This window comes from Chiloscyllium punctatum, chromosome 9 (assembly GCF_047496795.1).
Source record: "Chiloscyllium punctatum isolate Juve2018m chromosome 9, sChiPun1.3, whole genome shotgun sequence".
In the NCBI taxonomy this organism is placed as follows: domain Eukaryota; kingdom Metazoa; phylum Chordata; class Chondrichthyes; order Orectolobiformes; family Hemiscylliidae; genus Chiloscyllium; species Chiloscyllium punctatum.
In genome coordinates, this window is record NC_092747.1 from 58,146,911 (window position 1) to 58,170,008 (window position 23,098).

The window sequence follows — 23,098 nt, forward strand, 5'->3', positions numbered from 1 at the left end:
GGGCCCGTTCTGTTCTTAGTTGCCTAGACCTTATGTATGCTTCAAATCTATCTAACCTTCTGATTATCTTATACATCTTGATTAAGTCACCTCTCAACCTTCTTCTCTCCAATGAAAACAGCCTCAGTTCCCTCAGCCTTTCCACGTAAGACCTTCCCTCCATACCAGGCAACATCCTAGTAAATCTCCACTGAACCCTTTCCAAAGCTTCCTATAATGCGGTGACCAGAACTGTACACAATACTCCAGGTGCAGCCTTAACAGTGTCTTGTACAACTGACTCCTGACCTCATTGCTCCTAAACTAAATCCCCCGACCAATAAATGCCAACACACCATATGCCTTCTTAACAACCCTGTCAACCTGGGTGGCAATTTTCAGAGGCTTTTGCACCTAGACAACTGAGATCTCTCTGTTCATCTACATTGCCAAGAATTTTAACATTAGCCCAGTACTCTGCATTCCTGTTACTTCTTCCAAAGTGAACTACCTCACAGTTGTTTGCACTAAACTCCATTTGCCACTTCTCAGCCCAGCTTCACATCCTATCTATGTCCCTCTGTATCCCACAACATCCTTCGGCACTATCCCCAACTCTGCCTACCTTAGCATCATCTGTAAATTTACTAACCCATCCTTCTATGCCCACCTCCAGATCATTTATAAAAATAACAAACAGCAGTGACCCCAAAACAGATCCTTGCAGCACATGATTGGTAACTGAGCTCCAGGATGAACATTTCCCATCAACCACCACCTCTGTCTTCTTTCAGCTAGCCAATTTCTTATCCAAACTGCTAAATCCCCTTCAATCCCGAAACTCCTTATTTTGTGCAATAGCCTACTGAGTGAACTTTTATCGAACACCTTACTGAAATCCATATATACCACATCAACCACTTTACCCTCATCTACCTGTTTTGTCACCTTCTCAAAGAACTCAATAAGGTTAGTGAGGCATGACTCACCCTTCACAAAACTGTGTTGACTAACCCTAATGAAATTATTCCTTTCCAGATTGTTATAAATCCTATCTCTTAGAACCTTTTACAACACCTTACCCACAGCCAAAGTAAGGCTCACTGGCCTATAATTACCAGGGTTGTCCCAGCTCCCCTTCTTAAACAAGGGAACAACATTTGCCATCCTCCAGTCTTCTGGCACTACTCCTGTCCACATGATGACATAAAGATCAAAGCCAAAGGCTCTGAAATCTCCTCCCTGGCTTCCCAGAGAATCCGAGCATAAATTCCATCCAGCTTCAGAGTCTTATCTATTTTCAGATCTTCCAAAACTGCTGAAACCTCCTCTTTGTAAACCTCAATCCCATCTAATCATGTAGCCTGTATCTCTGAATTCTCACTAACTTTGCCCTTTTCCAATGGGAATACTGACAAAAAAGTATTTGTTAAGTGCTTCCCCTATATCCTCAGATTCCACACATAACTTTCCATGACTATCTTTGATTGGCCCTAATCTAACTCTAGTCATTCTTTTATTCCTGATATACCTATAGAAGGCCTTAGGGTTTTCCTTGATCCTATCCGCCAACAACTTCTCATGTCCCCTCCTGGCTCTTCTTAACCCTCTCTTTAGATCTTTTCTGGCTAACTTATAACTCTCAAGCCCCCTAACTGAGCCTTCATGCCACATCCTCACATAAGTCTTCCTCTTGTCAAGAGCTTCAACTTCTTGAGTAAACCATGGCTCCCTCTCTTGACAACTACCTCCCTGCTTGATAGGTATATACTTATCAAGAACCTGCAGTAGCTGTTCCTTGAATAAGCTCCATATTTCAAGAGTGTTCATCCCCTGCAGTTTCCTTCTCCATCCTGTGCATCCTAAATTATGTCTAATCGCATCATATTTGCCTTTTCCCCAGTTATACCTCTTTCCCTGCCGTATATACCTATCCCAGCCCATTGCTGTTGTAAACATAACCGAATTATGGTCACTATCGCCAAAGTGCTCACCAATCTCCAAATCTAACACCACGCTGAGTTCATTACCCGGTACCAAATCCACTATGGCATTGCCCTTTTTTGGCCTGTGCACATACTGTGTCAGAAAACCCTCCTGCACACATTGAACAAAAATTGACCCATCTAAACTACTTGAACTATAGTATTCCCCGTCAATATTGGGGAAGTTAAAGTCCCCCATAACAACGACCCTGTTACTCTCGCCCTTATCGAGGATCATCTTTGCTATCCTTTCCTCTATATCCCTGGAACAATTCAGAGGCCTGTAGAAAACTCCCAACAGAATGACCTCTCGTTTCCTGTTTCTAACCACAGCCCAAGCTACCTCAATGGATGAGTCCTCAAACATTATCTCAGCTGCTGTAATTCTACCCTTGATTAACAATGCCGTACACCCTGCCTCTTTTACCATCTTCTCTGTTCTTGCTGAAACATCTAAATCCCAGAATCTGCAATAATTATTCCTGTTCCTCCTCTAGCCATGTCTCTGAAATGGCCACAAGATCGACATTCCAGGTACCAACCCATGCTGCAAGTTCACACACCTTATTCCGGATGCTCCTGGCATTGAAGTACACACATTTCAAACCAACATCCTGATTGCCGGTGCCCTTTTGCGACCTTGTAAACCTATCCCTGACCTCACTACCCTGAACTTCCTGTACATTGGAACTACAATTCAGGTTCCCATTCCCCCCTGCTGCATTAGTTTAAACCCATCTGAAGCACATTAGCAAATTGCCCCCCAGGATATTTGTACCCCTCTGGTTCTAATGAAGGCCATCCCATTTGTTGAGATCCCACCTTCCCCAGAAAGAGCTCCAATTATCTAAGAATCCAAAACCCTCCCTCCTGCACCATCTCTACAGCCATGTGTTCAGCTCCTCTCTCTCCCTGTTCCTCACTTCACTAGCATGTGGCACAGGCAACAAACCAGAGATGACAACTCTGTTTAATCTAGCTCTAAGTTTCCACCTTAGCTCCCTGAATTTCTGCCTTAGATCCCAACCTTTCTTCCTACCTATGTCGTTAGTACCTAAGTGGACCACGACTTGCGCTGCACCCCCTCCCCCCAAGGTTCCCAAAAACGTGATCAGAGATATTACGAACCCTGGCACCTGGGAGGCAACACACCAATCGTATGTCTCTCTCGTTCCCACCAAACCTCCTATCCGTCCCCCCTAACTATGGAGTCCCCAATGACTAAAGCTGTGCTCCTCTTAAGGGCTACGGGGAGAACGCTGGTAAGTGGAGCTGAAATGCGCATCAGCCATGATTGAATGGCGGAGTGGACTCGATGGGCCAAATGGCCTTACTTCCACTCCTATGTCTTATGGTCTTATGGTCTTCCCCCTTCCCCTCTGAGCAACAGGAACAGATCCTGCACCAGATACCTGTGCCCCATTGCTTATCCTAATAAGTCATGCTCCCCCCAACAGTATCCAAAATGGTATACTTGTTGTTGAGGGGAAGCACCACAGGAGATCCCTGCACTGCCTGCTGGTTCCCTTTCCCACCCCTGACGGTAACCCCTCTCCTCTAACTCTTCTCAATAACCCTCTCTGCCTCCTGAATGATCCGAAGTTCATCCAGTTCTACCTCCAATTCCCTAACATGGTTCTTGAGGAGCTGGAGTTGGGTGCACTTCCCACAAAGGAAGTCAGCAGGGACATGAGAGGTGATGCTTACCTCCCACATACTGCAGGAGGAACAGTCAACATTCATTCAACCAATTGGATATGGCAGAACCTGGTGTGGGCTAGTTATCTGTCAAGTCAAAGGGGGGCTTCGCTATCTGTTAGGGCACAGTCTGCACACAGTCCTTTGAATTCATCATGATCAGTCATCTGTTTGGGACACTTAAGGTCGGGGATCCGTCTCAGTTCAGGGTGAGTGGGTGGTTGGATTCTGTGGTCAGTCCTGTGGCACTAGCCCAAGCAGTTAGGGAAATCATGTATCTCCACTCTGGGCACTCAACACAGCAGCCACTGGTCTGGTCAGTCATATCTGGGGAATAATTCTCAGAATCAGTCAGAATTCATAGGTGATTCAGTCCTGGGTGTGTGTCCATCAATATTTCTAAAGTGTTTGAGGTGCATCTTTTTGGGGCTGTGGGACATCAATAATAGAAGGGGTTAGGTCAGTCAAGACTGGGGAAGGAAAGCAGAGGCATTTATAGTAGGGGTGAAGATGTTGATGGGAGGAGAATCTCAAATTGGATGGAGAGGAACTGGGAAAAGCATCAAGAGCGTGGTAGATAATGGGGAAGGGTATTTGACTGAGACCACCACTGAGGATAGTGTAATGCAGCAAGGGGCATCATTAAGGCCTAATGTTGGGGGATAATGGTATGTGAAGTTCAATGTGGTAGCTCTGGTTTGTTGGAGGTAATGTAAGTAAAATGTGACATTGAGGTTCTGGGGAGGGGTTGCCTTGGCACCAGTCTGGGCCTGAAGCCAATGGAAACCTGTGTTTCTAGCCATCACTCTCCCTTTTCTGGAGGCAAAGTACAACTAGAAAATGGCTGGAACTGAGCCCAAGGTGTGCTGAGTAAGTGTCAGGTTGACGGCTGGAAGTATAGGAGCACGTTTGTTGGACAATAGTTCAGTATAACCACCAAGCATGCTGTTGCTGTTTGCAAGTTGCCACTACATTGGATTGGCAATCATTGCATTGCTTATTACTAATATATTCAGTTTTCAGGTATTTAGTGGTCACAGAGCTGACCTCTCATCAGAGCTGAACTCTCATTAGAGAGATGAATGGTGGTGGTTTAACCTGAGGGTTGCCATGTCTCAGGCAAGGCGAGATTTTGAGAAGGTGAGTCATTCATGGTAACCTCAGATGGTGTGGGAATTGGATCCATGCTGTTGCCATCACTCTGCACCACAAACCAGCCATCCAAGCTAACCAACTCCTGTGTATAGTGTCTAGCCTGGGCTCCATCTCCTGGCCACGAGTGAGACACAGTGTTTCTGTATGTCCCAGTATACAGTATTGTAATGGCACTGTGCTGGTTGCTGCAGTGTGACCTGAAGGGTACATGAGCAGGAGGTCATTCTCTCTCAGTGAGAGAATGTTTTTGCAACACTGAAGTTCAGTGTGACTGGCTCCTTCCTGGGAGCAATGGGTGATGTGCATGGAATCTCTGAGCCTTGTAAGCCCAAGTGCACCAGGACAGTGATCGAAGCCATCTGTATGAGGCCACCCTGGTTCATTGTGCTCCCCAAGACAAGGTCAATGCTGCAGTCCGGGTGGTTGGTTTCTGGAATATAACTGGGTTCCCCCAGATGCAGGGCAGGGTTGCAATGAATTAATATTTAGGTAATCACCATTACCACTTCCTGCAGATGTGTGTGCACCACCTTGGCAGCTCCCATGATTCCTACATCCTGGAATACTCTTATGTACCTCCTGCATTTAAGGGACCAGGAATCTTACAAGGCTAGTTAAGGGGGACAGGGGGTTATCCATTGTGATCATGACTCATGACATCATTGTGCTGTCCGCTGATTGATAGGGAGCCCAGATTTAATGCTGTCCGTGCCTTAACAGAACCATGGTGGAGCAAAGCAAAGGTCTGTTGAAAATGCCGTCCCCCTGTTTGGATCGGTCTGGGACAGGTCACCTTCCAGTATATTCAGATAGAGTTTGCCGTATCTTCCTGGTGTGCTGTGCTCTGCATGATTGGAGCAGGCAATGAATGAAGTGATGTCCTGGATGCTGAGGAATTGGGGGAATGGGAGCAATCTTCCCATAAGGAGGACAAAGACACTGGAGAGGAGGAAGCTGATGTTTTCCATGGCAGACCTCAGCTGCCTTGGACACCAAACACCAGGCAGAACTTAATTGAGACCCGCTTCCAATGGAAAAGAGTTCAGTACAGCAGGCAGTTGTTAAATGTTTCATTTTTGGGTCATGATTTCAAAATTTGGTTATAGGGCCTCTGTTGGCTTTGTTTTGTTTCCTCACATAAATAAAAGCTCATGGTTGTCTTTGTATTTGTCTGATTGTTGTTTATATTTGATAATCCCAACTAAATAATGACAATCCGTGGCTCAACATTGATCAGTGGTGTCAGGGTAGCACTGAACTAAAGGATGGTTAGATGGCTTTGTGGCCTGATGCGCCATAACATCACCAGTGGGAGTGAACATTTGTTTACTATCACTTGTCTGACTGCATGGTGGCCTTTCAAAGATGGCATGGGTGCAAGTTTTGCCAGTCTTTGGGTGGAGAGCAGGTGAGTTGTTCCAGGAAGGGTTTTTGATAAGGTAGGGCAGAAATCAGACGTGAGAGATGTCACAGAGGCAAGTAGGCAATTAGTACAGCAGGTTTGGTGAAAGAACAATCTCACCAATCCTGCCAAAAAATTCGACAAGGCCAAAAAATACAAGATTCAGCCTTGAGGTTTTCAACCTTTCTATGTCCTTACTCCACCCTCTCAGATTTGGACTCAAAGGTTTAGTGAGATGGGGCCAGATTCAAATATTGAATCGGCTTTATTGTATAGACATCATTGAGCATATAAATTAACCAAAGTAAATTGTATTTATTTGTCTCCGTCTCACTTCCTATCTCACAAGAATGGAAGAAAGTAATCAACTGAGACTATATCCTTTTAATGATCAACTTACTTACTTTGCATAAAACAATTTTATCAAATTACTCATGCTTCAAGAAAAGCATCATCAAAAATAAATACATTCAAAATATCACAACAGCAAGTTTAGAATGAATATAGGAATACAGCAATACTATACAGAAAACATTTTAACTTATTCTAATTTGTTAATTATAACAGCAAATTATGAATTAATTATAAACACATATTACAAACTGAAAGTCTTGAAAAAATGTAGCACCGTTCACAACATTCAAGAAATCCCAAAGCACTGTAGAGCTTAGGACTGCGCTTGTCAAATACGGTCACTGTGTTAATGTAGAAAACACAGTAATGTGATATTGATCATTTAACCTGTTTTAGTGATTTCAGTTGAAAGAGAAACATTGACCAGGAAAACTGGGATAACTCCCTGGCTTCTGGGATGTTTTGGAGAAAGTAGATGCTGGAGATCAGAGTCGAAGAATGTGGTGCTGGAAAAGCACAGCCGGTCAGGCAGCAAGCGAGGAGTGCTCCTTGGATGCTGCCTGACTGGGTGTTCTTTTCCAGCACCGCACTCTGATTTATGGGATGTTTTGGTACATCTGACTAAGCAAGCAAGGTTTCAATTTACCATGTGATCCAAAGGTCAGCATATCTAACGGTGTAGAGCTCCCTCAGCAATTACCTGGGAGTGTCAACCCTATCTAGAGTTTGGTCCTTGGGTGTCTGGAATGGAAATTGAACCCACAAACATCTGACTCAGGGGCACAAACACCACCCAATTTTTAAACTCTTTCTCCATGGGATGTGAATGGTGCTGGCTAGGCCAACATTTATTGCTCATCCCTAAATGCCCTTGAGAAGATAGAGGTGGACTGCTTTTTTGAAAACAACTGAATGGCTTTTTCAGAAGTCAGTCAATGGTGAGTCAAATTGCTATGAATCTGAAGTCAAAAATAATCCACACTGAAGATAACTGATCTCCTCCATTAAAATACAATTCAGGTTCCTAATTACAGATACAAGTTTTCCATGCTAGATTTTCATTCATTAATTGAATTTCAACTCCCTGAAACCCATGATCAGGTCTAAATTGAAACCACCAGATTAAGTCCAGCTGTCTGAAGCACCAAGTTAGCAACATCATTACCACACTATCTTACCAAACGCTGAGCCACAAATGACATTATGATGTTTAATGCAATAAAAACAAGACTGAGTTTGCATATTCCTTATGCATTTGACAAGATATCCTCCAGAATACAATTAAATGGAAATACAGCAGACATCCTACAGTGAGTCAAAAACTTCAGTTCTGAGGAAGGGTCACTCAACCCAAAACATTAACTCTGACGTCTCTCCACAGATGCTGCCAGACCCGCTGAACTTTTTCAGCAATTTCTGTCTTTGTTTCGGACTTACAGCATCCACAGGTCTTTCAGCTTTGTGTAGACTGCAGTGAGGTCCACATCTGTCAGTTAGGCAGCAGGTTTCAGTTGAAGCTTTGACTTGTGACAATATTATTCTTCTTCACTGGCATATGGTATCTGAGCATCTTCCAGAAATTTGAGGATGGGGGGAAAGATTTCTTTCCTTTCCACGTTATCTCTGGTAACACTGTGATGGCTTTTTTAACATTTTCAGGCAGATCCACTATGTCAGGTAGAGAGTGGAATTTTATCAAAATCACTTTGGTTTTATAATTATCAAGCATGCTGCTGACTCCTGTCTGCAGTTCAAAAATCCTTGAATCATTCCGGGCAATATAATTTGGGCTGAGGACTATTATTACTCTCCTGCTTCTTTTTATACATGAAATAACATCTTCTGTGTAAACTGCAGAAAGAAAAGAATCAGTTAAACATATCACTATTTCATGTACGACAATGTAAAGTTTACATAATTCTTGACTACAATATATGCATTTTTTTTAAATCTTTAACAGAAGAGAATAAAAGTTGATTAAACTTAGGTGGAGCCTGGTTCACATAAGATTCTAGGAGGTAAAAATAATGACTGCAGATGCTGGAAACCAGATTCTGGATTAGTGGTGCTGGAAGAGCACAGCAGTTCAGGCAGCATCCAAGGCGCAGCAAAATCAACATTTCGGGCAATCTCTCCACGCTTCAGGCTCTCTGCCCTTATTCCTGATGAAGGGCTTTTGCCCGAAACGTCGATTTCCCTGCTCTTGGTTGCTGCCTGAACTGCTGTGCTCTTCCAGCACCACTAATCCAGAATCACATAAGATTCTGTTTAATCGTCACAATGTTGCTGTGTAATGCTAAGGCATATTCAAAGAAGATAACTCCACAGATGAGTTCCATCACTATTTTTCACAGAAGAACCAAAGAGCTGACATCACTCAGGCTTTTCTCCCAGCTTATTTCATGTTCATAACAAACTGAAGATTCATAGTGACCTAGTGTGTCTTCTGAACTATAATTTCCAACTTTAAACATACCATTAATAGGAGCAACATAGCTAAGGATTAATAGTTACCTTCCTATTGGAATAATTCACTTCAAAAACAACACAAGATATCACTTTGCACATCTGTTGTTTCTGCTATATGTAAATATACTGCATTACTCGGCATTATTGTCCAAGTTAAAATTATAAAATCATGAGGGGCATGGATAGGGTAAATAGACAAAGTCTTTTCCTTGGGGTTAGGGAATCCAGAACTAGAGGGCATAGTTTTAGGATGAGAGGAGAAAGATACAAAAGGGACCTAAGGGGCAACTTTTTCACACAGACAGTGGTGTGTGTATGGAATGAGCTGCCAGAGGAAGTGGTGGAGGCTGGTACAATTGCAATATTTAAAAGGCACCTGGATGGGTAAATTAATAGGAAGGGTTTAGAGGGATATGGGCCAAGTGCTGGCAAATGGGACTAGATTGGTTGGAATATCTGGTCGGCATGGACGAGTTGGACCAAAGGGTCTGTTTCCATACATCTCTATGTGCTGTACATCTCTATAACTCTATAAGTCAATAAACTTAAATTTGATGTACATAAAATAAAAAGAAAGCATCACAAAACAAGTAGTTTAAATAATAATACAAAAAGAGATTTAATTCACTCTAAGTAAAGTTAAACGTAGTACAGCAAACAAGAATGAATTCTAAGCATTGATTTACATTAAGAACTGTTTTTTATATTCTTCTTATCTGTTCATACAATTGAAGATTGAATCCACTTTCCCCACCTGGATCATATTAGCAATAAATCAGGGCTGTTTAGCTTCTCAAGTGATTTGTAGTTCCAGAGTTAATTTTAATTTACTACAGCAAAAGCTGCATGTTTTTAATTATTGCTGTTTCCATTTCTACTTTATTATTTGGATTTTAAGATCATACACGTGTAATAATTTAGTCCATGATAATCTCGTTAGCAACTCTGAGGATTAACTGTGCAAAGAATATATTAGATTACTTACAGTGTGGAAACAGGCCCTTCGGCCCAACAAGTCCACACCAACCTGCCGAAGCGTGACCCACCCCCTTACATTTGCTCCTTCACCTAACACTACAGGCAATTTAGCCAATTCACCTAGCTTGCACATTTTTGGATTGTGGAACGGAAACCAAAGCAGACCCACGGAGAACGTGCAAACTCCACACAGACAGTCACCTGAGGCAGGAATTGAACCCGGGTCTCTGGCACTGTGAGGTAGCAGTGCTAACCACTGTGCCACCGTGCCACCCGCAAACATGCTCAGGTAATAGTTTAAGATGAGGGAAATTGCTGACACATTGCTCTCACCAGACATATGTAATTTCACAAATGCTCATAGGTACAACATTTTGCTACAAAGAAGATGGCGAGACAGTATCAAATAAGGGCCAAAGTTTCCTCTAAAGTTGCGTGGCTGCTCTGAGGGTTACATCAATTGGAAGTTAATGCTGCAGACAAAAATAAAATTAGCAGGAATGCTGATGTAGGGTACTATTCTAAATGATGTGCAGGAGCATAGACACCTGGTTGTTAAAGATGGCAGAACAGATAGAGACAGCAGCTAAAGAAGCATACAGTATTATGGGTTTCAATAATAGAGGCAAAAGCAAGAAGGTAAGCTGAACTCATGTTGAACTTACTTTTTAACTGCAGTATTAATGTGGGTGACACACTTTCGGAAGGATGTGAATGCGTTGGAGAGAGTGCAGAAGAGAGTTATGAGAATGGTTTCAGGGATGAGAAATTTATCTTATGAGGTAATATTGGATAACTTGGAACTCTTTCCTTGGAGAGGAGATTTGATTGAAATTTTCAAAATCACAAGGGGTCAGGATAGAGTACATAGGTAGAAATAGTTTTCACTCAAATATGGATTTAGAAACACAAGGCAAAGATTTAGTGTTGTGTGAAAGAAACAAATGTGAGGTGAGAAAAATGCGTTCTCATGTAGTGAGTAGTTAGGGTCTGGAAAACACTCCCTGGAAATGTGGTCACAGCATTCAAAGGGCATTAAATGATTATTTAAAAAGAAACATCATGCAAGGTTACAAGGAAAAGGCAGGAAATTGGCACTAAGCCAATTGCTCAGGGAGCCAGTGTAGACATGATGAGCTGAATGGTCTTCTTATGCACAGTAACAATCCATGGTTCATGGTGTTATAACAGTTGTCATAGTTCCAAAAGGTCACATAGCTGCTCTCTTATTAGGGAGAAATGACTTGTAGTGGTGTAACCTGAGGGTCAACCCAATCTCAGGCATGGGACAAGGTCAAGAGGGCAAGACCTTCAGTGTGACTTTAACTAGTGTACGAGTTGAGCCTGTGCTCTTGGTGTGACTCTGCATTGCAAAGCAGCCATCCACCAACTGAGCTAACCAATTTCCACAGTCCCAGTCTGCTGCTGTAACCATTTATGCTTCCTCAAGGTCAACCTTTTGCTTCTAAATTGTTGTGTAAGTATATCCTTTTGCTTTATACTATTGTGTTCTGTTTTATTTCAGTTCTCTGATGTCATCTGTCTAATTGCAGATCTTCCTCTTTGTTCTTTCCTTCATATTTTTGCCTTTTCCCTCTTCATTCTCTAGCTTAAATTCGTAAGTATCAGTTCTGAAGAAAGGTCACTGATCTGAAATTTTAACTTTATTTCTCCATAAACATTGCTGAGTACACCTAATATTTCTAATCACAACTTTGTACCATTGACCCTAAACACTGTGCTTGTGACAAATAAAAAAAGGACTTAATGAGACTTTCACAGTAAACAGTAAACTTATTATTATGATTACATTGAACATGAGCCCTCCAGCATTTCTCCGGAATGGTCTAAATAGCTTTGGCAACCAGCATAGAGTTAATGGTCCAAAATGTGTGCAGGTTCCATTTGGCACAAAATCAACAAAATGCTCCCAGAATTTCCTGAATGCCAGTTGCGAGAAAATGAGGTTGCATCTCAGTTTCTCTGCAAAGCTATTAGCATAAACCGTAATGTAAAATCTCACATGAAGCATCCTAATCAAGCAGCATAATTAATCATGGAACAAGACATTAGCAGAACATTCTTCAACTGACTGATTTAATGCTCTTGACCTTACTTTTTACTTGGTTTCAATTGACTGTTTTGATCCGTCCTTGGTAGAGGCAAGACTGTGCTGAAAATGTGTTGCTGGAAAAGCGCAGCAGGTCAGGCAACATCCAAGAAGCAGAAGAATCGACGTTTCGGGCATGAGCCTTCTTCAGGAATGAGGAAAGTATGTCCAGCAGGCTAAGATAAAAGGTAGGGAGGAGGGACTTGGGGGAGGGGCTTTGGAAATGCGATAGGTGGAAGGAGGTCAAGGTGAGGGTGATAGGCCGGAGTGGGGTGGGGGCGGAGAGGTCAGGAAGAAGATTGCAGGTTAGGAAGGCGGTGCTGAGGGATTTGACTGAGACTGAGACAAGGTGGGGGGAGGGGAAATGAGGAAGCTGGAGAAATCTGAGTTCATCCCTTGTGGTTGGAGGGTTCCCAGGCGGAAGATGAGGCGCTCTTCCTCCAACCGTCATGTTGCTATGGTCTAGCGATGGAGGAGTCCAAGGACCTGCATGTCCTTGGTGGAGTGGGAAGGGGAGTTGAAGTGTTGAGCCACGGGGTGGTTGGGTTGGTTGGTCCGGGTGTCCCAGAGGTGTTCTCTGAAACGTTCCGCAAGTAGGCGCCTCCCTCCATCCACAAGGGATGAACTCAGATTTCGCCAGTTTCCTCATTTTCCCTCCCCCCACCTTGTCTCAGTCAAATCCCTCGAACTCAGCACCGCCACTATGAGCAACATAGCATCGCCAATTCATCTAATCTGCACATCTTTGGATTGTGGGGGGAAACCGGAGCACCTGGAAGAAACCCACGCAAACTCCCATCTCCTTCTACCCTCCTTCCCATAATCCACAAACTGGTCTGCCCGAGCAGACCCATTGTTTCTATCTGCTCCTGCTCCACAGAACCCATTTCGTCCAACCTCAACTCAGTTTCTTTCTCCCTTTGCCCAGTTCCTGCCCACTTACAGCCTTGATTCCTCTGACATTCCATGCCACTTTCAGAGTTTCCAGTTTGCAGGCTTCAGCAGCCTTCCCTTTCCCATGGTTGTGCAATCCTTTTGCACATCCATCCCCAACCAGGACGGTCATACGGTCTGTTATTACACAAAGCCCATGGTTAGCCACTAACAGTCCCTATTAATAGTGATTAGCCATTCTTTTTTCTGTCCAGTGTTCTTCTCTTTCTTTGGGCTCTACCTCCACCTATCATTTACTCCTCAGCCCCTCCCCCCACCCTATCTTCTGCATAAAAACAACATTTTCCTAGCTATGAATGACCCTTCTGAGGGGGGGTCACTGGATCCAAAATGTTAACTCTGCTTTCTCTTCACAGATTCTGCCTGATCTGCTGAGCTTCTCCAGCAACCTTTGTTTTTGTGTCTGATTTCCAGCATCTGCATTTATTTTGCTTTTTATTTAGCATTTCACTTCAAACCATTCTCAAGCCAATAAAACATCCATAAATCCATGAGCGTAACTTTGACTTTGCCATATGCTTTCTTCCTTACAGAAGCTGTCTTACAACTAACTACAATCAAACAGAACATAATTTTATCGCTCACTTGCTTAATCAAATCAGAATTACTAATTGTTGGAAAATAACTCAATCTTATAATGGCATGGCCAGAAAAAGTAACCGTCAAGTTAGGCTGCTTAAGATTCACATGCAAACAAGGGCCATCCTATAGCCAAAGGAGTAGGCTTTTCCCTCTCACTGGAGCATAAATGCAAATCAAAGATAATGTTGATGTAATAATTAGAGTCACACAATACTGCCCATTGATGTTCCAGACAATATAACAGAATACAGTTGTATTCTTTTACTCATCTTTTGCTTTATCTGTGGTAAAATATAAATCACATGTAATGTTTGCTCCAATTGTCCTTGATGTTAAAAGGTATATGTGTAACTCCTATTCACTAGACAGAATAGGTTTGCATAGGAGCAAAAGAAATGGAACAGTTCAGTTCAAAAAAACAAAATAATGGAACTTTCCTGAGTATGTTTACAAAGGTGTGTTACATAATGCAAGTTCTGGATAATTTGCAAAGCAACTGAATTCCCGAGCAGAATGTATCATGAAGCATAATGTACTTGTGGACTCAGCATATATTCAGGTTAACGGGAGATTGACATGGAGGGAAATCGTTGTGGGATCCAGATATATGGAATCTCAACCCATTCAACCTATCCTTGGGCTTTCCCCTGGAAAAATGAGAGATGCTGCTTGTACCACGAAGGACAAAATATTGATTTGGCAATAATTACTTTAATTCCCTCTACTCTTGACTCTAATGCCTTTATATACTGCACACTTACAGGAAGTAGATGCACACAGTCATGCTCTAATCACGAAGCATACCTTGGATCAACTAGAGACATATTGAATGCAATGCGCAGTTCCTAATTATTCCCAAATCAGTGCACTTAACCCCTGTCATTCACATTAAATTCCATGCAATACTTGAAACAAATATGATTCTATCCTGTAACTTAGGTAACACACAGGATCACCAAATTGCATCAACCTTTAGGAATAGATTTGCCACTGGGCTTCAGTGATACTACACTATTAAAAGTTTGTAAATGTCAATGCCAATTTCACTGACTTCTATAAATGTTGGCAAAATAAAAAATCCCTTAAAGAGTTCTAGATGTAGGTTTGCTCACTGAGCTGGAAGGTTCATTTTCAGATGTTTCATCATCATACTAGGTAACAGTGAGCCTTTGGACGAAGTTTTGTTAAGATTTAACCTGGTACGGTGATGAAACTTCTGAAAATGAACCTTCCAGCTCAGCGAGCAAACCTACATCCAGAACTTCAACCTGAGCTACAAATCTCAAAACTCCCTTAAAGAGTTTCCATGAATAGATTTACATTAATCACCATGCCAGTGTGGAACAGATCTTTTGAGATGTAATAATGTAAACTTTTATGAGTGTTTAATGCCTTAAATAATGAAAGGCCACCTTTCTCCCGTGACCATCCTTTACGATAAAAACAAATTGCCTCAGAACGCATTAATACTCGTGTAAGAAGCACCACACCTGTAACAGCACAACACCGTTTTCAGGCTTGAAATGAAAACACTTGACTGAGACCTGCTGACAGACATAACAAACTTGATGCCTTTGTGTTTGTGCTAAATGGCAAGACATTACAAGAGTACAGTGAACCTGGTATCTCTGATTGAGGGGGAAAGGGGCAAAAAGGCAAGGATGTTGTGAGCATTCAGGCAGGCTGAGTGAGTGAGTGAGTGCTATGACAGTGAGCAAAAAGCCCGGAGGTATAGCCTGGTCCAGTCCATGAGCTGAGGGCTGAGTCTCAGAGTTTCTATTTATAATAGGAACTGCTGGGATAGCCCTGATTGCAACAAGTGCAGAAACATACTGTAAGTGGATCGGCGACGCACCTTGGAAGTTCTTAAAGGCTAGCACATAGCGGTAGTTCAATGTCAGAGGACATGGGTGCATGTGGCCAGTACCCATGGAACAAACCCAAGACGTTGGTGCCCGGCATCTAACATGGAGGTCCTCACTGGCAACAGTGAGCTGAATTAGGCAGCTATCCACGCTGAGTTCCATTTCAGGTTTTCTCAACATCTAGAATTTTGGGAGATGTTGGTAAGACAGAAAGCTGCATATTAATGAGGCATATTGTGGTTTGAACAAGGTGTCTAACAAGCAATAATTCCCTCGTAATTGGCCAACTCAACACGCCTTTGTGAAAAGGATAAAAGTTGGAGCATGTGCTCCTAATATTAAGATTGGTTTCACCGGACTGGTCCAATTTCGGCACAATTTTTGTCATAGCCTACGTCACTCAAAGCCCTGAATTATAAGATTCCGCCCAGAGTGTGAAATTCACTCTTCCAAAACAGGATGTGCTGTGGTCACATGCAAATTAAACACCCATTCAAGCAGGAGGAAATACTCACTCATTTCATCAGCTAGAAACTCATGGTCTCAGGAATTTCCAGCTTTTGAACGACTCCAGAAACCCTTAAAATTGGCTGGTAGAGTTCACTCAAACTATAAGGGACTTTTATTTAGTTTACTTTCACGATGACAGACAGATGAGTTATAAGTACACAAAGATCTGTGACTCTGTTTCTGTAACTAGTATATGAGAGTAAGATTCTGAATTAGTGGTGCTGGAAGAGCACAGCAATTCAGGCAGCATCCAAGGAGCAGTAAAATTGACGTTTCGGGCTAAAGCCTTTCATCAGGAATACTGGCAAAGAGCCTGAAGGGTGGAGAGATAAATGAGAGGAGGGTGGGGGTGGGGTGAAAGTAGCATAGAGTACAATAGGTGAGTGGGGGAGGAGATGAAGGTGATAAGTTGGGGGGGAGGGTGGAGTGGATAGGTGGAAAAGAAGATGAGAGTAAGACTCAATGCTGCAAATAAACTAATATTAGTTTAATTCCTGAATACTAATCTTCAGGAATCCGAACTGAAAGCCCAAATTCTTAACCTCTCAGGATCTACTGTCTCCAGCTTTGCACACAGTTAAACAATGCTATTTATCATACTGCAAGTACCTAGGGTTACACAACATAGTTCAAGGTTACAGTGCAGAACTTGAGTATTGCTGAAAAAGACACGTTTGCTGAAGCTTTTGGTCTTACACTAATAAGGGCGATTCTCAAGAAATACTAATGTAAAGAGGAACAACGTGTTCGTACTGTATGAGGAAAAAGTGTTGATAGGTTGATAATGCACTAGTTATATGATGACAGTTAACTGTCAAGCTTTGCTACACAGGCACTGTGCCCCAAGTCTTTCACTGTTACATCGATGACTGCATCAGTACAGCGTCCTGTACCCAGGCTGAACTGAAGCAGTTCATCGACTTCGCCAACAATTTCTACCCTGCCCTCAAATTCACTTTGTCCATCTCCAACACCTCCCTCCCCTTTCTTGACCTCACCATTTCCATCTCAGGCGACATTCTCCAGATGGACATCGACTACAAACCTATGGACTCCCACAACTACCTGGACTACACCTCCTACACCCAGTATCTGGCAAGAACCCCATCCCATTTTCCCAATTCCTCCACCTTCGCTCTGCTGCATCTGCTCAGACGAGGAGACATTCCACTCCCAAGCATCCCAGATGTCCACCTATTTTGAACAACGTGTTTTTCCTCCCTCCGTCATCCAGACAGCCCTCTACTTCACCACCTCCATTCCCTGTTCCACCACTCTAAAACCCCTCCTGCCAATGCAATAAAGACAGAGTCCCCCTTGTCCTCACCTACTGCCCTACCAGTCTCTGCAGCCAAAGCTTCATTCTCTGCCAACTCCAAATAGACCCTACCACCAAGAATATCTTCCCCTCCCTATCCCTCTCTGCCTTCTGTTGTTCCTCTGACAGTCCTTGGTTCACGCTAACTTGCCACCAAAACTCCAGGTACCTTCCCCTGCAACCAGAAAAGATGCAAAAACTGCCAGTACATCACTCCCCTCACCACCTTCCAGGGCCCCCAACAGTCCTTCCAGGTAAGACAGAGGTTCACCTAAGTCTCTTCCAACCTAGCTTACTACATCAGGTGCTCCCGGTGTGGTCTTTGCTACCGCAGGGAGACCAAACGTAAACTTAGGGAATGGCTCACAGAGCAGCTTAGCCGGGTCTGCAGGGGCCGACCGGACATCCCAGTCGTTGCCCATTTCAATTTCCCCAATCACTCCCTTTCTGATATGACCATCCTTGGCCTCCTCCATTCACAAAACAAACCACAGCTCCTATTGCAAGAACAACACCTTACCTTCCGCCTGGGCACCCTACAGCTCAGAGGACTCAACTTTGAGTTCTCCAATTTCAAATATCCTCCCTCCCAATCCCCAACACCCTTCCCAGCCCCTCCCCCTCCCTTCCACTGCTCCCTGCCACCTACCAGATCCATTCCTCCCATTGACCAACCAGGTCATACCCTTTGCCTGTCTTCAGTTATCCCCACTTCACTCTGCCCCCACACCGCCCCCCTTTTATCTGCAGCTCCCCCCACACCTACCTTCAGACCTGAAGGAGGGTTACACCCGAAATGTCGACTTCTGCACCTCCTGATGCTGTTGGGCTTGCTGTGTTCTTCCAGCCTCCTGCTTATCTACTTTGATTCAATTTAAACCTAGTTGGTTGACTCTAATTGGTCAATAGCCTTTAGGATTGAACCATAGAGTTGCTGTCTGCTAATGTTGTGTTTTTTCTGTTTGCAAAGTAAGCATTTTCCATACACACAACTGCACCACTCTCCAAACTGATCTTAAATTGTCAGCTGACTTGCTAAGAATTATATTGATAACCAAGTGAAGACTACCAGCCCAATGCACAGTGTAATGCATTTGCATGTACTGGAAGCTAAATACATTAATGAACAAGGCCCCGATCTTTTCAGATCATAGAAACAGGCTGTGTCTGTTTCAACTGAACAGAAAGGTAAAAGCCATCCTCAGGACATAGTGGATCAATGAGACAACCTGCCTTTTTAAATTTAAATAAAGCCTGGCAGTTAACTGTCAGTCATTGTCTAACTGGTGCATTCTGTATGGATGCAACTCCACCAATCACTGTCCACTTGCCATCTGACAAACCCTCTCTTCTCACACAATATAAACATATTGTTCCCCTTTTTTGTGGATATGTTTGGGAAAGTCAATGGGGTAGTAGTATTGTCACTGGCCAGTAATCCAATGACCCAATCTATGTTCTGTGGCCATGTGTTTGACCTTCTCACAATGCACGTGGTGAAATTTGAATTTGATAAAATATGGGAATCAAATAGTGTCCATGTAACAATAATCAATCATTGTAAAAATCCAATTGATGTACTAACGCCCTTTAGGCAAGAAGTGTGCAATGTTTACCTGCCTTTATGGATAAGTGACCCAAGACCCACTATAATACTTCATCTGGCCTCCTCAAGGGCCCATCAAGTCACACGGTTGGATGAAGTGGCTACAAAGGAATGAAACTGGACAGATCTAAAATCGACCTAGGTACTGGAGTGAACACAACAAACACAGCTCAGTCAAAACCACAAAACCCTCCTTACCAATATCTGGATGCTAGCTTCAAAACTGAGAGAGCTATTTCACAGACTAGACAAACAACAGTCAGATGTAATCATACTCATCCAACAGTGTCCTAGATATGACAATTACCATCTATGCACATGACCTTTCCAACTAGCAAGCCAAATTCTTCATGGTAGGTAACACAGTGGTACGTGGTCAAAAGCAGTTTGCCCTAGGAGTTCTCAGTGTTGACTCAAGACCAACTGAAACAACAAACATCAGTAAGGTTGCTTTCTGCTGATTACATCCAAACACATTGCACCACCCATTTACCACCCCCCACCCCAACAGGTCTAGCAACTCAAAATCTGGCATCCATGAGGCATTGTGGGCCATTGGCAGCAGCTGAATTGTATTTGACCATAGTCTGTGAACTCATGCCTAGCAGACACTCCACTCTGCTATTATCATCAAGCCAAGAGCTCAATCCTGTTTCAGTGAAGAGTGCATGAGGGCATGCTGGGAGCAGTACCAGGCATGTGTAAATATTAGGTGCCAACACAGTTAAGTTATAACATGGGACTACTTACATGGCAAATAGCAAAATGGAGCAAACAATGGACTGAGATAAGCAATTCCACAACCAATGGATCAGGTCAAAGGTCTGGAGTCCTGCCATATATAATCTTTTATATATATGTTAATGAATAATTACATAAGTAAAGGGAGTTGGAGTCTCCACAATTATCCTACCCTCAATAATGGGGAGCCCAGCACATCAGTACAAATGATAAGACTGAAGCTTTTGCATTCATCATCATTCAGTAGTGCTGAGTGGATGATGCATCTCAGATTCCGCCATAGATCGCCAACCTCACAGAGACTTCACAGATATCTTGCAGAGGCTGTAGACCCTGACAGGATTCCAGCTTTAGTACTGAATATTTGCATTCCAGAACCTGCTGCTCCCCCAGCAAAGCTGTTCCAGTTACAACACTGGCATCAATCTGACAATGTGGAAAATTGCCAAGGTATGTCCTATACACAAAAAGCAAGATAAATCCAGAACTGCCTACTTTTGGTCATCAGTAAAACAGCAGAAAGTGTTGTCACCAATACTATCAAGCAGTACTAGCAAAGCAATAAAGTGTTCACTGACAATTGCTTTGCTCGTACTACTTGATAGCATTGTTGACAAGGGGCCACCCAACTCCTGACCTCATTACAGCCAAACATGGACAAAAAAGTTGAATTCTAGAGATGAGACTGATTGCCCTTGACACCAAGGCAATACTCAACCCTCATGCACTCTTCACTGAAACAGGATTGAGCTGTTGGCTTGATGATAATAGCAGAGTAGAGTATCTGCTAGAAAGAGCTCAAGAAAAACTGAAGTCAGTGTGAATCATAACTAGCACAGAAGAAGATGGTCATGATTGCTGTAAGTCAGTCATCTCAGGTCCACAAGATTTCTGCAAGAGTTGCTAAAGTTTATGAGAAGATTTGTAGCTCGGGTGCTTGTTGTTGTGGTTCTGTTTGCCGAGCTGGGAATTTGTGTTGCAGATGTTTCGTCCCCTGTCTAGGTGACATCCTCAGTTCTTGGGAGCCTCCTGTGAAGCGCTTCTGTGATCTTTCCTTCGGCATTTATAGTGGTTTGAATCTGTCGCTTCCGGTTGTCAGTTCCAGCTGTCCGCTGCAGTGGTCGATATATTGGGTCCAGGTCGAAGTGCTTATTGATTGAATCTGTGGATGAGTGCCATGCCTCTAGGAATTCCCTGGCTGTTCTCTGTTTGGCTTGTCCTATAATAGTAGTGTTTTCCCAGTCAAATTCATGTTGCTTGTCATCTGCGTGTGTGGCTACTAAGGATAGCTGGTCGTGTCGTTTCGTGGCTAGTTGGTGTTCATGGATGCAGATCGTTAGCTGTCTTCCTGTTTGTCCTATATAGTGTTTTGTGCAGTCCTTGCATGGGATTTTGTACACTACATTGGTTTTGCTCATGCTGGGTATTGGGTCCTTCATTCTGATGAGTTGTTGTCTGAGAGTGGCTGTTGGTTTGTGTGCTGTTATGAGTCCTAGTGGTCGTAGTAGTCTGGCTGTCAGTTCGGAAATGCTCTTGATGTATGGTAGTGTGGCTAGTCCTTTGGGGGGGCATGTCCTCGTTCCGTTGTCTTTCCCTTAGGCATCTGTTGATGAAATTGTGGGGGTATCCGTTTTTGGCGAATACATTGTATAGGTGTTCTTCTTCCTCTTTTTGTAGTTCTGGTGTACTGCAGTGTGTTGTGGCCCTTTTGAATAGTGTCTTGATGCAACTTCTTTTGTGTGTGTTGGGGTGGTTGCTTTCGTAGTTTATGTCTGTTGATAGGAAGGTGAATTTTCTGCACTTTTTTGGAGTTGTTGGCTGTGTAGTGATTTCAACATTCGTTAAAGTGATGTTAATGATTTCCTACTTTATATGGAGGTGTTCATCAAATAGAATTGAGGGAGGTGAGAATAGAATTAACTGTTCCTCCAGTTTCATACAATAGCGAGGCTTTTATGTGTCAATCCTCACAATATATGCAGTGTAAAACAAATACAACAATGTGTGTTAAATTAATTAAGTAAATACAAAGAGCACTCACCCCCTCCCGGCAGTATGTCTCTCTCAAAAAGACACAGTTTATATCCATGCTGCTTCTCTAACACAGACGGAAGAAGCTCCAGAGCAAATTTCTCCTCTGTAATGATGTAACTGTTGCTCTCATCATCCTCCCCCAAGGAAGAAGTGTTTGCATATGAAACAAAGGCATCAAATTCTTTCCCATCTGGTCACAAGTCATTTGTGGCAGAGTAAGACAGTTGGTGATGAGGGGGAATAAAACAAAGAGAATGGAGCTTACTATCTTTCAGCCAGTTTGAATACATTCTGAAGCTATTTAAATGGAAAAGTAGTAATTTTGAACAAGATTCATTTGTTTAAATTACATGTGAAATTTTAGATATAGTGGAGGATAAATTCAACATAGGCAGAGCATGCAAAACAGGCAATATTATACCTGTGAAATACTTAACATTCATTTCATCTACTTAAGGAATTTGGTTAGCAGTTGTCTTATAATGCTCATTGATTCCACATAGTTGCACGAGAGTTAAATCCCGTTTCATCCTCTTGGTGAGTAAAAGCAAAACCCATTCCCCTTCTTAGCAGTGACAAGGATAACATTAAGTTCAAGATATTCCACTTTGTTCATATGTGAGTTAATGCAACAGGATGAAATTTAAGAAGTATTCTCATTTCTGAGACTACACAATCATTAATAATTAACCATTTAAATAATTGTGCAGGAGAAAGTTGCAATCTTCTGTTAATTTTAAAGTCATCCTCGAAAGTTTATCGAAATCTTCATGGTTATTTCATCAGTTCTCCCTCCTTTCCTGGATTATTCATTTTTCTGTTTCTTATACATTAGTTATTTACAACAACAAGCAATAAACTGAATGTTTAACATGACAAGAGTTATTAAAAGTGTGCTAACTTTTGGAAAGTACAAAGTAGCACATGACAAATACTCTGAAGTTCAAATGATAGCAAATTAAGTATTGTTGAAAACTATAATGTATTTTTTCTCATATAGTAAAATTAATCTGACAAAGTATCAAAACCTATTTTTAAATTGATATGTCTGGATTAGAGTCATAGAGATGTACAGCATGGAAACAGACCCTTCGGTCCAACCTGTCCATGCTGACCAGATATCCCAACTCAGTCTAGTTCCATCTGCCAGCACCCAGCCCATATCCCTCCAAACCCTTCCAATTCATATATCCATCCAAATGCCTTTTAAATGTTGCAATTGTACTAGCCTCTACCACTTCCTCTGGCAGCTCATTCCATATAAATACCACCCTCTGCGTAAAAACGTTGCCCCTTAGGTCTCTTTTATATCTTCCCCTCTCACTCTAGTTCTGGACTCCTCCACTCCAAGGAAAAGA

At 42.7% G+C, this 23,098-nt stretch overlaps 1 protein-coding gene across 3 annotated transcripts in view; it reads right to left on the reverse strand.

Annotated features, from left to right (window-relative positions):
- Positions 1-6,711: 6,711 nt before the first annotated feature.
- Positions 6,712-23,098, reverse strand: part of LOC140481434 (interleukin-18 receptor accessory protein-like) — an 80,583-nt gene continuing 64,196 nt past the window's right edge. For all 3 annotated transcript variants that reach the window (XM_072577599.1, XM_072577600.1, XM_072577602.1), the window contains 2 exons: positions 21,748-21,930; positions 6,712-8,424 (listed from right to left, as the gene is read on the reverse strand). In XM_072577599.1, the coding sequence (XP_072433700.1) occupies positions 8,081-8,424; positions 21,748-21,930 (527 nt within the window). In that variant the 3' untranslated portion in view covers positions 6,712-8,080. The remainder of the gene's footprint in view (positions 8,425-21,747; positions 21,931-23,098) is intronic.